Here is a 15,485-nt window from a genome sequence, read left to right as displayed (position 1 = left end):
AAAAATCAGAGCTTTAAAAGGCTGATTTTTCACCTACATGTCCCCCCTCCACACATCTGCACGAACCCTGAAGCAATTAAAATGTAGAAAAGAGTCTGACAACAGACAATGTTATTCTTTATTTGAAGTGGAGGGAGGAAAAAGTGAAATTATAATTTACCTTTACTAAAATTTGACACATGCACACATACGCATAATACCAGTAAGTGAAGGCAACCAAAAGTCTTAAAAACCATATCCTCACCCACAGTGCATACATTAGTATCTCCTACACCTACCTTAATCTGAAATTGCTCCACTCAGACATTTCTGTACACTTGTTTGTAAATACTTTCAGATATTACTAGCCTTTATGAAAGTGACCCTTCAGGGCACAAACAATCAAATTATTTCTCTATAGCTTCCTATATACATATGTTTGTCATATAATTAATTTATCATTGTGGCTCAAATGGTAGAGTGCTCACTTTGAGCTGAAAAGCTCAGGAACAGCACTCAGGCCCAGAGTTCAAGCCCTATGACAGACCAAAAAAGGAAAAATCATATTTGGGCTGGGAAGGTGGCTCAGTGGTAGAGCGCTTGCCTTACATGCATGAGGTCCTGGGTTCAATTCCTCAGCACCACATAAGCAGAAAAAAAAAGCTGGAAGTGGCACTGTGGCTCAAGTGGTAGAGTGCTAGCCTTGAGCTGAAGAGCTGAGGGACAGTGCCCAGGCCCAGAGTTCAGGCCCACGACCGGACCCAAAAAAAAAAATTAATTTAAACAAATATCAGGTTATGTGTGTGCAGGAGAGATCCCCTTGAGGTAGCACTAAGGCTAGGCATAAAGTGCAAGGAGGTACTAAGCCCAACTTACATTCCAGTGGGGGAAAAACAAATCTCTCTGGGTAGTACCCTGACTCTACCCACTATGTGAACAAAGGTCCAAAAGATACTCTCTTAGCTCCCAGAGACATAGGTTTTGTCTTCCAGCCACCTGCTATAATCCAAAAGCTTATTTTGCGGCCATGAATCAGAATATTTGTGTAATTCCACTAACAAGTGCTAGCACATATTCCATGCTAGGCACTATTCTGAGCACTTACATATATTAGTTGGTCTTATCCTCCCATGAGTCCTAGAATACTCATACTATTTCTAACTGTATTATACCAGTAAGCAATTAGACATAAAGATTAAAAGTAACTTGACCAATATCATACAGTTCACAAGTGGTAGAGATAAGACTTAAATCTAGACAGTCCAGTTCTGGAATCCATCCTCTTAACCATTACACCTTGCGTATCATCAGAACTCTGTTAAGCCCAGAGTCTCCATTCTGGGGCTTGGGCACCTGCCGTCAAAGCCTGTCTAATTGGTCACCTAAGGTAGGGGGAAACTTAACTTAATGAAGATCACAAGATAAATCACAGAATTGGTTATACAAAGACTTAATTTTCCAACCAATCAAAATTCTGTACTAAAGGTTTACTAGCTGGGGATGACAGGTGGTCAAGACAGAACTAAACCTACTCAGGCAAAACGTGTTCTTTCGAGGCAATTTGCTTAAGAGCCTTTGCTTACTACCCACAACCCCAATAACTAGTTATGTCTCCCCAGAAGATCACATTCCTATTTCCTGTTCTCCATCCACACCTGATAGCCAGAACAAGAACAGGGGAACAGTTGTGCTGGCATGAAAGACTTACAAAAAAATCAGACATCCTGTTCACAATGCACTGAATCTTTTTCTCACACATTGGCTCCCATATAGCTTCCTAAGCTGGTGGAAATTAATCCTCTATTTTATGGATGGATGAGAAAGTTAAGACAGTTAGCTGTTTCTCAAACCAAAGTACCTCATAAACAGCCCCCCATCACTTAGGAACTTGTCAGAAATGCAAATTTCTGTTTATGGTAGAGTGCTTACGAGGATGAAACCCTGGCTTGGAAACCCAGCACTGTTTTTGTTTTTAAGAAAAAAAAGGGGGCTGGGAAGGTGGCTCAGTGGTAGAGCGCTTGCCTTGCATGCCTGAGGCCCCGGGTTTGATTCCTCAGCACCACATAAGCAAAATGAAAAAAGCCGGAAGTGGCGCTGTGGCTCAAGTGGTAGAGCGCTAGCCTTGAGCTGAAGAGCTGAGGGACAGCGCCCAGGCCCAGAGTTCAGGCCCCACGACCGGACCAAAAAAAAAAGAAAAAAAGAAAAAAAAGGGGAGGGGGGAACATTCCTAGCCTTTTCCCAGAGTATCTGAATCAGAAGCACTGGGTGTAGGGAAGAGGCCAGCAGTCTAGGTTTTAACCAGCTTTCCAGGTGATTCTGATGATGTTCACTGAAGTTTGAGAGGCATTGGTCCAGACAAGTGTTTGTTTCTCAGACTTCAAATTCTCAAACTGCTGATTCTGTTTAACTTTGCTGCATAGCCTGGTAAGTTTTCCATTTCTAACAACCTCCCAGGTAATGATAATGCTGGTTCCTCAGACCATACTTTGAATAGCAGAAGCTTATTAGTCTAGAACTATTTTCTGCTCCCTGTAGAAATTCAGCATCCTATTTTCTGAGACTATGAGAGGAACTTTTCTTCAGTCCAACATATCATAAAGGTAGTTTAGATACCTTGCCTATGAAGACCTCTCAAGACAGAATCGTGGCTTGTCTGTCTAATCTGGAGAAAGGTCTAATACTGGCCACAAAGCTGGAATAGGATAAAATAAATTCCTGTTGATTCTGAGATATCAACCTGGATATTTCTTCCCAATATCATACCCCATTCTACACTATCCATATAAACTTCCTTTGGGACCTGCCCTTGACACTGGTACTCCAGTAAAAATAGACCGTATCAAAATGGCATGAATCTACCTTTCCTGAACCCAAATAACTATCAATCCCTTTCAGTTGATCAGTAGGCCTTTTAATGCTGCTAAAACTGGAAGAAGGACCCATAAATAAACATACACCATGCCTAGATTCCTTTCTAGATACTTCAATCTCAAGTCAGGACTCTCAGTTTTATCATTCTTATGGAAAGAGCAGGATTCTAAGCTTTCTAGACAGTTATCATCCTATCTGCCTAACCATCACTACTCACCTCCTCTAGAATAATGGACAAATAGTGCTTCTATAGATTCTAGGAGTCACTACCTTCATTACTACTAAGTAGCTCACCTGAAACATTTGTCCTTACCTACTCCCTTTGAAGTAGACTTTCAACTCAAAAGTATTCCATTTATAACAACCACTGATTCTATATTCAACTTATCGTAAATCCTCAATAGCCCACGAAAATCCAAGGGAATTATGAACTATGAAAGAATATGGTTCTCAGACTTCTAAGCACTTAAAAACTATACCGCATAACTTCTCTCCACTCCCACCATCACTACCTTAGTCTAGCCCAATAGCATGTCTCTCAACTAATACATTCCTCTTCAGTAAAGTATCCTAACAAGTTTCTCCTTCCTAATGACACACAGAAATTGAATAACCCTCTCCTATTATCAGTTTCCTCAGGTTAAACAACAGAGATCAGAGAAGAAAGAAAGAAAGAAAAGCAAGCAAGCAAGGAGGGAAGGAAGGAGGGAAGGGAGGAAGGGAGGGAGGGAGGGAGGGAAATAAAGGGAGAATAGAAACAATACAAGATGAGGCAGAGAGAAAGAAAGCCTAAGAGGTCATTTCACATATGCCTCCAGATGTTACTCCCCCATCTCACCATTTCCAACCTGTCCTGTCAGCTTTTCTATGGCTAAATTCCTATAGCTAAGTATGGATTCTGAGGGAAAGTTTAAGCTCTACCCCCACTAGAGAGCTCTGCTCTTGCTACTCTCTTGTTATTCAGACCCTTTTACTTCTTTCATTAATTCTTCCTTCCACATTCCTCCCAATATTAGCCAGTCAGCCGTTTATCTGTTGGAAGGGTCTAAACCTCCATGTTCTATTGAAATTGGGTCCTAGCTGATCCAATTCCAAATTCCCAATACTCTGGGAAGAGAAAAGGGGTCATATCATTCTCTAGTCGTTGCCTTTCCCTAGAGACTTAGTGAACCCAAATGCTACCTTTAATGATAGCTGAGCTATCAGCTTAGTCTCCCTGACAATGCCTCAGAGTCTCAACACACAAACTTCCACTTTGACCCTCACCCTTAGTACCCAGACTTTATTGACTCAAATTCTCTTAAATCTCTTCTAGCCTCCATTCTCTCACAGCATCCCAATGAGACCTTCTATTGAATGTAAGAAAGGCCATATAACTGATACAGATAATTCAAATAACAAAAGAAATATTCTCCAGGTTCAACATTTTCATTTTCCCTCTCTCATCTTCAACATTCCTACAAACAAGCTTAAAATCCTGCTCCGTTTGTTCAGACTTGGCCAATTTACCCTGTTTCACTCTGTGATCCCTTCTTTCGTCCCTGCTATAACATTTGTGAGAAGCCTTAGACCTTATGTGGCCCTCTTAGTCTCCTAAATTTGTCATAATATGCACCCTATTTGCCCCCTCTGGTACACACTGTTCTTTTAAGTCCTTACTGAACAAATACTTGCATGTATAAAAGTAGCTAGCATACTCTCACCTATGCCTTACTATAATGGATTTTGAACTCCTTGAAGGCAGGGGCTGTTTCTTAGTGTTTTTTTTACCTAATCATTTGCTAAAGAGCAAAGAGAAACCTTTTTCTTTGCCACTGGTAGTTAAAATGAGGTCTTCTCCACTCCTTTACAGACTTGGTTGGTTTTATTATGTCCAACAAAAACTTTAAAAGGCACCTCAGTGTCATTATTATTTTACAGACCCTGATTTCACTTATCAATACTACTATTCTTTAGAGCTCTTCTCTACCACCAAACTTAGCCCAGTGCCTAACAAAATCTGAATTCCAACAGCTGTCTCAGCCCTGGGGAAGCCACCAGAATAATAAGACGCTAGGGGGGATGCTGCCTAATTTGCACTAAATTATGTAGTGATTTTGTTACCAGTGACCCAGTATTCCCCAAGAAAATTCCTGGCCCCACCCTCAGGCAACTCCACAGCCTAACAACACCATGGCAGCTTATAGGTAAAAACACTAGGGAGGGTAGAGAAGTAGTCTAAACAGAAGGAATAAACCCACTTTGATTGTGCCTCTGCTATGCCAAATACACAAGGCAGCATCACCATGCATCAGTGTTCCATTCTCTGAGATGTGTATTTTATTTCTACATTGCTGCATCTGCTCCACATAGACAGGGCCTTCACTCTCATGTGGAGTTACAACACAGTCAAGACCTTGTTACAACAAATGCTTGTTCTCATTCAAGGAGCACTAGTTAGGGGGACATGAGAGTCTGGGAGAGGTTCATCTCTAGGGAGCATCACTGAAAAACAGCAGCCTGTGGAGAGGGTGGCAGTGACAAAAAGGACAAAAGGGCCTAGTGGGCCTCCTCGTCCCACTATCATTACTAGCCACCAATGGTAGAATTCATTTATAATGATACTAGAAGAAGAGATACGTTAAAGCAGAGATATAACTAAAAAGAAAGGCAATAATTGGTCTGATGGGCAGGGGAAAAATTATTTCAGGAATCTAGAGCCTGTGCAAGAACACTTATGGCTCACACAGTCGTCATAACTCAGCCCCCTCAAGCATTTTGTGCTCTGCTTATGGTGTTAACTTTAATGTCTTAACATATAACACCATCCACACTATCACAAAATACTACACACGCCAGATGAGGCTGAGTTATAGTTGCTGTGGGAAGCATAACTTTGAATTTCCTGATTTTGGTGCATTTAATCTCAACCATAATGTTACATTAACGTCGGTTTTGCATTTCATTTCCCAGTTTAGAAGAATAGCATCAGCGCCTTTGCCTGTTTGTACAGGAAAATGTAGAGGCTGATTGGGGATATGGGCAAAGGGACTAAAATCAACAACTAGGCTCTGATGCTAAAACCTCTGATCCAACCTCTCCCATTTAGAGGAGATGAAACCAAGGTTGGCTAGTGGAGGGAAAGGTGGATTCTTTATCTCTACTGACTTTCTACTTCAAGATTAAAGAAACCAAGAACAGAAAGGAAAGAAGTTAATTATAGTGGAAGGAACAATATTTGGAGAGGAAATAAGAGAATTCCTGCCGTTTGGCTTTTTTTTTGGTCAGTCATGGGGCTTGAACTCTGGGCCTGGGCACTGTCCCTCAGCTCTTCAGCTCAAGGCTAGCACTCTACCACTTGAGCCACAGTGCCACTTCCGGTTTTCTGGTGGTTAATTGGAAATAAGAGTTTCACAGACTTTCCTGCCCAGGCTGGCTTTGAACTGCAATCCTCAGATCTCAGCCTCCTGAGTAGCTATGATTAGAGGCATGAGCCACTGGAGCCCATCTGCCATTCGGCTTTGAATAGAGGAAAACCAATGGAAGACAATCAGTATACTTTGATTTGTAGATATCTTAGCCAATTTTTCATGAAGTTCTCTAAAATGTCTCTTTCATGAAAGACTGTAAGAATATGCTGGTGCAAGGCCATACTGAAATCCTCCAAGTGCTTCTCTTCTATATTATTCCTTCTCTTCTGTCACTATCAGACCTTCCTCCTTCCTACCCTCTAAAAATAACCCAGCATCTGGACAATTTTCTATAAAAGAGAAAACTCCTTTAGTCATGGTTCTAACTCAAAATGCAGATGGGAGTCTTTTCAAGGTTTCTATAAAAATAAAAAAAAAAGGGGGGGGAGAAAGGGAGGGAAAGAAGAAACAGGGAAGAAGAGAGGAAGAAGGAAGAGGAAGGAAAAAAGATTGATGAAAAAGAAAGGCCAGCCAACCAGCCTCTACAGAGAAAGACCAAATACCAGAAAAACTCAACCCAAAGGTCAGTTTTCTCCAAAATTATAGGCACTTGAATGCAGGTGAGAAGGGAAACAGCAGTCAGGGCTGATTCAGAGCAGTGAGAAAGGCTACCCAAGAGCCTAATGGAGGGCCCTGGAAGAACTCAGGGAAGGATGAAGATAGCAGTCAGGATGTCAGCTCCCCAGATGGAGCTGAGTTGAGCTGCCCCTCCCCAGTAGGCCATCCAGACAGCTGAGGTTACTTCCTCCTCCCCCTGAACTATGGCCTACACTGCATTTTCTTCACTTACATTTGCTTTGGTCTCCTCTGAACACTGAGGTGGTAAGAGAACTTGCCCTGAGGTTAAAGATGCACAATTAAAGATCCCGCCAAAGCTTTCAGGCTGCTCTCTGGGCCTCAGGGTCATAACAACCATCATTCGAAGCACATCCACACCAAAATGAGCAACAAGAACTCCTACTAGTGAGGACAAAGGAGCTGTGATTCTTTTAAACCAGATAAAAATCTATTTCATATCAAGTAGCAATTCCTAAAACAAGAAAGGAACTATAGTTCTCACATTTAGAGCCTCTAAAATATTTTAAACTACTAAATTAATATTTAAGTGAAAAAATGTTTTCCAATGAAAAACAATCTTATATTCAACCAATACCTATCACATTAATCTGAATCAAAACATGTAAAACAAATAAAATGAGCTTTGAAACAAGAACACCAAAACCTATTACTGGCAACCACTCCAGTTTCACCTAGCTGAACAAAGTACAAAAATAAACAGTAAAAATGATGATAAATGGAAAATACTAGATGTTTTACCATACTAAAACCAATATTGTTACTCACTCAAGTACAACAGAGCTTAAACCTGTTAGTTTTTCACAACAGCATTCCTTTAGGATAGTTCTAATAATCTAGCTTAGACTTTTGAAAACCAGAAACAAATGAGAAATGGGCCCCATATTAAGCCAAGTTATTTCCCATGGACAAGATATGGACAAGAAATCAGTTGCTAAAACTTGATTCTTTTTCACAAAGTCCTACTTTTTGCCTATAATGTTTTGCTCCTCTTTTTTTTTTTTTTTTTTTTGGTGCAAGTCCTGGGCTCAAGGAGAGCACTCCACCACATGAACCACAGCTCTACTTCCTGGCTTTTTGGTAGTTACTGAACATGAAGAATAACACAAACTTTCCTGCCTGGGCTGGCTTCAAACTGTGATCCTCAAATTTCAGCCTCCTGAGTAGCTAAGATTACAGGTATGAACCAAAAGGGTCTGGGGATTTTTGTTCCTCTTTTTCTGAGCTTTTCCAATTTCTCCATTTCACTTGCTGACCAGAAGACCTAAACAAATCAGGGGCTGTGATGAGGACCTGACCTATGCAGACTGCACTAAAAGGATCCTGCCTGTCTGGGACTAAAAACTTCTTTAATCCATCTCCCAACCTTTTATTGAATCCAATCAGAATCCAGGTATCTGCAAATATTAAGGAAATAGAAGAGATCAAGATAGAGAGAGAGAGAGATGTTTTAAGTTGCTGCTAATAACAGGTCTCAGGGCTGCCCATTCCTTTGCTGAGGGTTAGCCAATACAAACATGTGGCCTTTAACTCACCTTCCCACCTGTTGATCAGAGCACTGTAGAAGCTTAATGAAGTCGAGATGCATTACATTTATCACTTGCCCTAGATCCACTCAAATCTATCACTATGTCACTGCAAGAAGTTAGATTGATCTGACAGGATTTGCTCTTCTTCACAAAACCATGTAAGTTATTACTCAGTATCCCCACGCTCTTCTAGCTGTTTGCTGATTGATTATCTGACGATCAGGTCAAGTATCTTCTTTGGAATCACAGTAAACTAACGGGTCTATAATTTCCAAGATCATTCGTATTCCCCTTTTAAAGATAAGCAAGACAGCAAATGCGTCTTCCTGAGTTCTCTAAAGCAACAGCTAATGCTTTGCTAATAATGCACCAGGGCAGCCAATTCCTTAAGTGTCTTCAGAATCACACCATCAGAGTTCATTGATTCTGGAGATAATCTTTAATCAGGCTCAGATTCTGGTAAACAGTAACAAGCTCTAATTCAGACTGTGTCTAGAAAGCCTTGGTGCCTAGATCTGGGAAGAAAATTGGTAATACAAGTGATATAAATAAGTACTGCATAATGTGTTGAGGATTGCAATCTATCAATCAATCAATAAATAAACAATACCTTTGAAAGACAGGAGAAAGGTGACACTGACAGACCAAATGAGACATGAGTCACGATCAGAAACACAGAGAACTCTGTTCTCTGAAGAACAAGAGAGCAGAGCTACACAATTATCCAAACTTATAATCTAACTAAAAAGATAAGAAACACATACTTAAACATGACCCAGAAAAAAAGAAGCAACAAATGCCCTATCAGAGGTGCTAAACAATTATGAAGGTTCAAAAGAGATGACTTGTGTTTTACTAGGGCTTACTAAAGTGACTGAAACCTAATTTATAAGGAAAATAATATGAAATGTTAGAATGTGGATCCCTGATTTCCTACTTAGGAAATTCTATATAAGCAAAATTTCCAACCAACTACACAAGGAAACCCACAGTGCCAGTGAACTCCAGTAGTTTGGAAGGATAGAAAGCCCTACAGCATAGGCAAGAACAGGAGTAGAGAAAGTATGTGACTTGGGTAGCTCCCAAGCAATATTCACTTTCATCCATAGTTTCTTACCCAGGGCACTGTTTTTATCCAATTCTAGTCTTCCAAGGCCTGGTCTGATCCCAATGCCCTAAAGGCAACCACTACTCTAACAGAAAACAGGAAAGAGGATAGGTGAAAGAAAAAAGGGATGTGGTGTCTGCTTTAGGTAAAATCATATTCCATTCAATAAGCAGACCTTTTCGTAGGAAAAATAAAACAAGAAATGAAGTCAGTTTATATTTGGACCTCACTGATCACTTCCCCCAAGAACTCCACATTACTGTCACCTTCTCTTCCTTTTGCTTAATATTAAAAGCTACTCCCATAAGAGCAATATGTCTATGCATCCCCAAATTAAACATTCTATGACCTAGCTTTGCACAGAAAAATTACAGACCTATAGCCAAGCATACTCGAGGTCCTCTCACTATAATGAATTACCACATTGCTCTCCGACCATTCCCTTAAGCAAACACCAAGTCCTTCAATATCACCCAGAATAGGTACCTATTTGCTGCTAATCCAAGCTTCCTCGTAGCATTACCTTAAAAGGTAGAAGGCTTTTTACACAGATGATAAGGAAGAAAGCAAGCAAAGAAAGTTTCCTTCCTAAAAGACCACTTGTTCAGGTTATCTAATGATACATAGCAAATCATCCCAAAATTTATGACTTAAAACTATCAATAATCATGTTATCTCTTATAGAGACTTGGGAGTGACTTGGCTGGCTAAAGATCTCTGCTGAGGTTGAAGTTAGATGTTACTGGGGCTGTGGTCTTCTGAAAGCTTGACTAGGACTGTTGAATGACTTTTTTTTTTTTTTTTGGCGGTCATGGGGCTTGAACTCTGGGCCTGAGCACTGTCCCTCAGCTCTTCAGCTCAAGGCTAGCGCTCTACCACTTGAGCCACAGCGCCACTTCTGGTTTTCTGGTGATTTACTGGACATAAGAATTTCATGGCTTTTCCTACCTGGGCTGGCTCTGAACTGCGATCCTCAGATCTCAGCCTCCTGAGTAGCTAGGATAACAGGCATGAGCTACCAGTACCCGGCTGAATTAATTTCTATGATGGTTCATTCACACAATTTGCAAGATGGTCCTAGCTTTTGGATTAGAGCCTTAGCTCCTACATACTTATCTCTCCACAGGACTATTTGTGTGATCTTGAAGTCCAGTAGTTAGCTTCTGTCAGAGCAAATGATCCAACAAAGCAATGCCAACTGCAATGTTTTTATAACTTAGCTTAGAAGTTACACATTGTTTCTTCCACTATATATTATTGGTGAGACAGGGTCATCTATGATTTAGTGCAGGAGGAAAATTGCCAAGGGTATGAATACCAGGAGAAAGAATCACTAGGGGTGATTTTGGAGGCTGGCTACCAATTACTCCTTAAAAGAACGAATAGCAAGCCAGGAACTGGTGGCTTACACCTGTAACTCTAGCTACTCAAGAGGCTGAGTTCGGAAGATCACAGTTCAAAGCCCTGAAGGAAAGTCCATAAGACTCTTAATCTCCAATTAACCACTCAGAAAAAGCTGAAAGTGGTGCTGTGGTTCAAGTAAAGTACTAGCCCTGAGCAAAAGAAGCTCAGGGACAGTACCCAGGAACTGAGTTCAAGCCCCAGGACCAGCAAAAAAAAAAAAAAGAAAAAGAAGGAAGAGACTAGAAATGGTAGCAGTATGGAGGACAGAAGGAAAGAAAAAGGACAAGAGAGAAGGGGATATTTCAATTACCAAAATCTGAGACTAGAGAGAAACAATTTGCCCAGTTCTCCAGAGATTTCTCAAGTCTACCTTGTCCTAACATTCTTGGACTAAGTCCTGCTTTCTAGGCAGGATCGACACCTAAGTAGATAAATGCTCGGTAGACTTGAGAAAAGACTCTCCTCCCTCCCTCCTTGCCCACCCAACCTTTTCTGAAGCATTGATGCAACTGTTACCTGAGGATGAATCTGTGGCTTGTCACACGTGGCCTCAAAGTCCAGCACTAAAAAGTAGTGATACCTCTGGGGAGGGAAGGACACCATTGCCGCCATGGATGCGCCAAAGCCGTGGGCCGCCAGCTTTCGGGTGGATATGGAGCAGAACTCCGGAACACCACAGGGAGAAAATAAGTGGGAGCCCAGCACTTTTCTTGCTCTTGAAAGTAAATACGAAGAAAATCGAGCTGCTCCAGTCTGTAAAGGTGCTAGCATTGAACATCCAGAAGCATCTAAAACTTAGGGGAGGAAAGTTAAAAGAAAAAAAGAAAAACAAAAAACAGAGAGCCTGGGTTACTCCCCTCCCACTGTGGCCCTGTTCCATCTAGTCTTCAGGAATAGCCATGCAACTTGAGCCACTTCCCAGCATTCTGGGCTGCTTTTCTAAATCACAGTATTCATTACTGAAGTTCAAGACCCTAACACCAGCACCTGCAGCATTATTACAGCTCTGTGTCTCCCAGATCATTCTCAAAACAACATGCGACACTGGCCTTCATCTTTAAATGGAGCTCTGGTTCAAAAGAGAACAGAGAAAAATTCTGAGGTGACTTCTCAGGTGCAACAGTTAACTTTAAAGCTAAGAGTCCCAACGTAACATGAGGTGAACCAGTTGTGCAATAGTCCTGGGAGCTAAGTAGACTCAAACAGTCCAAGGCTCTCCTCAGCTGTTACACGCCACTGGCCCCTGGTTCTCCAGTCTGTGACTCCATGTACCACCCCAGCTGAAAGTGTGCAAGTGAGCAAAGCCAATCCCAAGGGAGCTTGCTCACATTGTTGTGATTCCCCAACCCCCATTCTAGTATGGCACCCTGGGGGAATGAAAGAGGCCTGGAGAGCACAGCTGGCAACAGCCTCAGGCCTCCTCATGTGCTGCCTTCAGTTTCACTCTCTCCTAGAGGCTCTGAGGACTTCAGGGCTTTTTAAATAGGGAGGGAAAAAGAGAAAACCCAGATGTGGCAGTAATGGGAGCATTGCTAAAAATCTAGTAAAGTTTTCTGAGGGAACATGTGCAAAAAAAAAAATTCAAATCACTTTTCCTTTACATTTTCCCTTTAAATGTTTAGAATATCTGCTCCTCAGAGGGCTAACTAAATATGAAATCAAAGCTAAGTTTTACTCACAAAAAACCCAAGCTTTAAAAAAGAGGAGAAATAAAAAGAAACAATGCAGAAATTTTGTGTTTTCCCTCTTTTTATACCCAACACACAAATTTCCCTAACTTTAAATCTCAAACAAGAAATATTACCATTCTACACAGAAACCCCACTGCAACAGAACCAAAGGCTTGCCTCTCACTGGCTATAAATAAGCACTTTGCTTCTTCTATGCGGAGTAGGGGAAGTGTAGAGCACACAGAAAAGCAATGAAGCTACTACCTCCTGAGCAGAAAAGGGCAAGGGCAAATATACTCCTCTCAGCCCTCTACTACCAAACATATGTATTAGAATGTATGTTACAGTGGGTCCTCAATTTCCCTGTTCATATAGTGAGATATCATGGGAACCTAGTGAAGATGAAAAAGGACTTTAAGTTCTTCATTGGCCCAGCAAAAGCATAGGACTTGCTTTCTACCATTGTTTTATAGCCTTCCCAAAAGTGTAGCCTAAACTCCTCAGTCCAGGTAGACAAAGGCTGACTTGAGTTTCACTACGGAATCCTTTGGAAAGGCAAAAGAGCCACCATTCCTTTGAAAGCTAAAATTCAAAATAACCTATATGTCACCCATTCCTGAAGAGTACTAAAAAACCTAGACATGGGAGACATCAGTCTGCTCCGTTATGCATTCTGCTTTAGATCCAAAGACCTTCAGGGACTTAGAACTCTTATCTAACTTGATGAAATCAGGCTATACATAAAAACTTTTGAAACTCAAGTGCTCTCTAATGTGTCCATCATTAATAGTATACAGTCACTGGACTCTTGTCTGTCAAATACTACAGGTAATTAAGCATGATCAATGAAGGTCTCCAGGTTTGATTCCTACCTGAATTCTGTTCTTCTATCCTTTACCTATAAAATAATAACAGGACCTATTCCTTAAGGAAAAATGAGATGAGCTAGTACATATAAAGTACAAAGAGCAAATAAGGGCTCAATAAATGCTAGCTTACCACTATTACTACTACTATTCACTTGGCTTTGCCCCCTTCACCAACTCTGCACCCCCATACTCTGGAACAATCCAGTAAATATACAAAGCAGTCTTATGGAATTACATCAATATCTCTTGCATTCTATAGGACACTACACACACTCACTCACTCACTCACTCACTCACTCACTCACTCACTATCCCCTCTATAGATAACATGTTGATGGTGGAGATCCTTAAGTGAAGACCTTGTTTTCTCACCTGCTTTAACCCACATCAAAAAGAGCCTCCTAATGGAGGCACGGCTCAGCAGTGCAGTGCCTGCCTAGCAAGTATGAGAATCTGAGTTCAAATCCCAGTATTTAAAAAGAGAGCCTATACCAAGTCTTAAGGATAAACACTGAGAGACCAGCTTCCACAAGTCAGCACCCACTACTTCTAGCCACCAACTTCAGTTCAAGTTATCAAGCGAGCTCCTCCTTTTCCATTCCTGGAAAATTCAATCCTAAAACCAGTGAATGAAACATTAAGGGTAGATGTGATGGCTCACTCATGTAACTCCCAGCTATTCAGGAGGAAGAGATTGGAAAGATCAGGTTTTGAAGTCAACTGAGGCAAAAAGTTATTAGCAAGACTCTCTCACAAGTAACCTGGGCATGGGGGTACACATCTGTAGTTCCAGCTACAAAGCAGGCATATATAGGAGGGCCCAGGACTATCCAGGTAAAAAGTACAAGACTCTATCAGAAAATAAATAAATAAACCACAAAAATCTGGAGGCATGGCTCAAGTGGTAAAAGTGCTTGCCTAGCAAGTGCATGTTCCTGAATTCAAATCCCAGTATCACATCCCATATAAACAAATAATGACAACAACAAAAACTTAAATGCATAAGAGTAAGGCAAATATCTACACCAGTTGGAATGGAGCAATGAGAAAGAATCTGGAGGGAATGACAAACTCTGGCAGGATGAGAAGGCCATCTGTGAAAAGGTAGGGTGTTGTGGCAGTGGCATGTATGGCAGTCCTTCATGTCGAAGGCAGTAAAATGTGGGGAATCATGGGTAGGATAAAAGTAGCACTCAGGAGGGGTAAAGGGAAGTGAAGATTCTGTAGACACCAAGTGACAGACCAAATAAATGCATATGTCTTAACACATGCAACAGGATCCAGGTTTCTGATAAAGGAAATAAAATTGGGGGAGAAAAAAAATTCATGGTGTTGGACTGGAATTGGCAGTAAGAATATTATTAACTCTGCTGTAATCCTAAGTACACAGGAAGCTGAAATCTGAGTTTCCCAGTTCAATACCAGCATCAGCAGAAAACTCCATGAGACTCTCACCTCCAATTAATCAGCAAAAATCCTGGAAGGTATGGTTCAAGAAGTAGAACTCCAGCCATAACAGGAAAAAAAGCCAAGCCAAAGCGAGACACTGGATTTAAGCCCCAGTATGGGTACATGTGCGCGCATGCACATGCACACACACTCACACACATACACACACGTCTTAGTCTTTGACACAGAGATGTATAAATGTAGATGTAAATACAAGTATGATTATATATATGTATGTACATACACACACACACACACACACACAGAGCTATGTTCTAGCTCTGTCTAAGGAAGGGCCAGAAGCAACACTCCATAGTAATAAGTACAAATAGCACTTTGTTCCCTTCTAAATATCATTCTACACTAGGAGAACTAGAGCTCCTTGGAGAAATAGCTGATTACAGGGCTGTGGCAGAAAAAGTACAAGATGAGCCTGAAATATCTTGTTGTCCCAGAAAAGGAAAAGCTTAAAGAATGAAGGAAATATATCAAAAGGACTCCTATTGCCAAGTAAATAATTATAGTAATGGGTTTTTTTTGTTGTTGTTGTTTTTTATTGGTTGTGGGGCCTGAACTCTGGG

General features: G+C 41.1%; 1 protein-coding gene across 7 annotated transcripts in view; it reads right to left on the bottom strand.

Moving 5' to 3' along the window:
- The window catches only part of LOC138823637 (ERI1 exoribonuclease 3), a 134,526-nt gene that overhangs the window by 106,687 nt on the left and 12,354 nt on the right, over positions 1-15,485 (bottom strand). For 4 of the 7 annotated variants that reach the window (XM_070017068.1, XM_070017067.1, XM_070017066.1 and 1 more), the window contains exon 3: positions 11,433-11,710. The exons of 2 other annotated variants lie outside the window; for them this stretch is intronic. In XM_070017068.1, the coding sequence (XP_069873169.1) occupies positions 11,433-11,687 (255 nt within the window). In that variant the 5' untranslated portion in view covers positions 11,688-11,710. The remainder of the gene's footprint in view (positions 1-11,432; positions 11,711-15,485) is intronic. One more of the 7 variants, XM_070017064.1, reaches the window with a different exon arrangement.

Source organism: Dipodomys merriami, unplaced genomic scaffold (genome assembly GCF_024711535.1).
Source record: "Dipodomys merriami isolate MVZ:Mamm:240054 unplaced genomic scaffold, mDipMer1.0.p SCAF_121, whole genome shotgun sequence".
Taxonomy (NCBI): Eukaryota; Metazoa; Chordata; class Mammalia; order Rodentia; family Heteromyidae; genus Dipodomys; species Dipodomys merriami.
The sequence above is the reverse complement of the archived record's forward strand: the minus strand, read 5'-3'. Positions and strand labels throughout refer to the sequence as shown.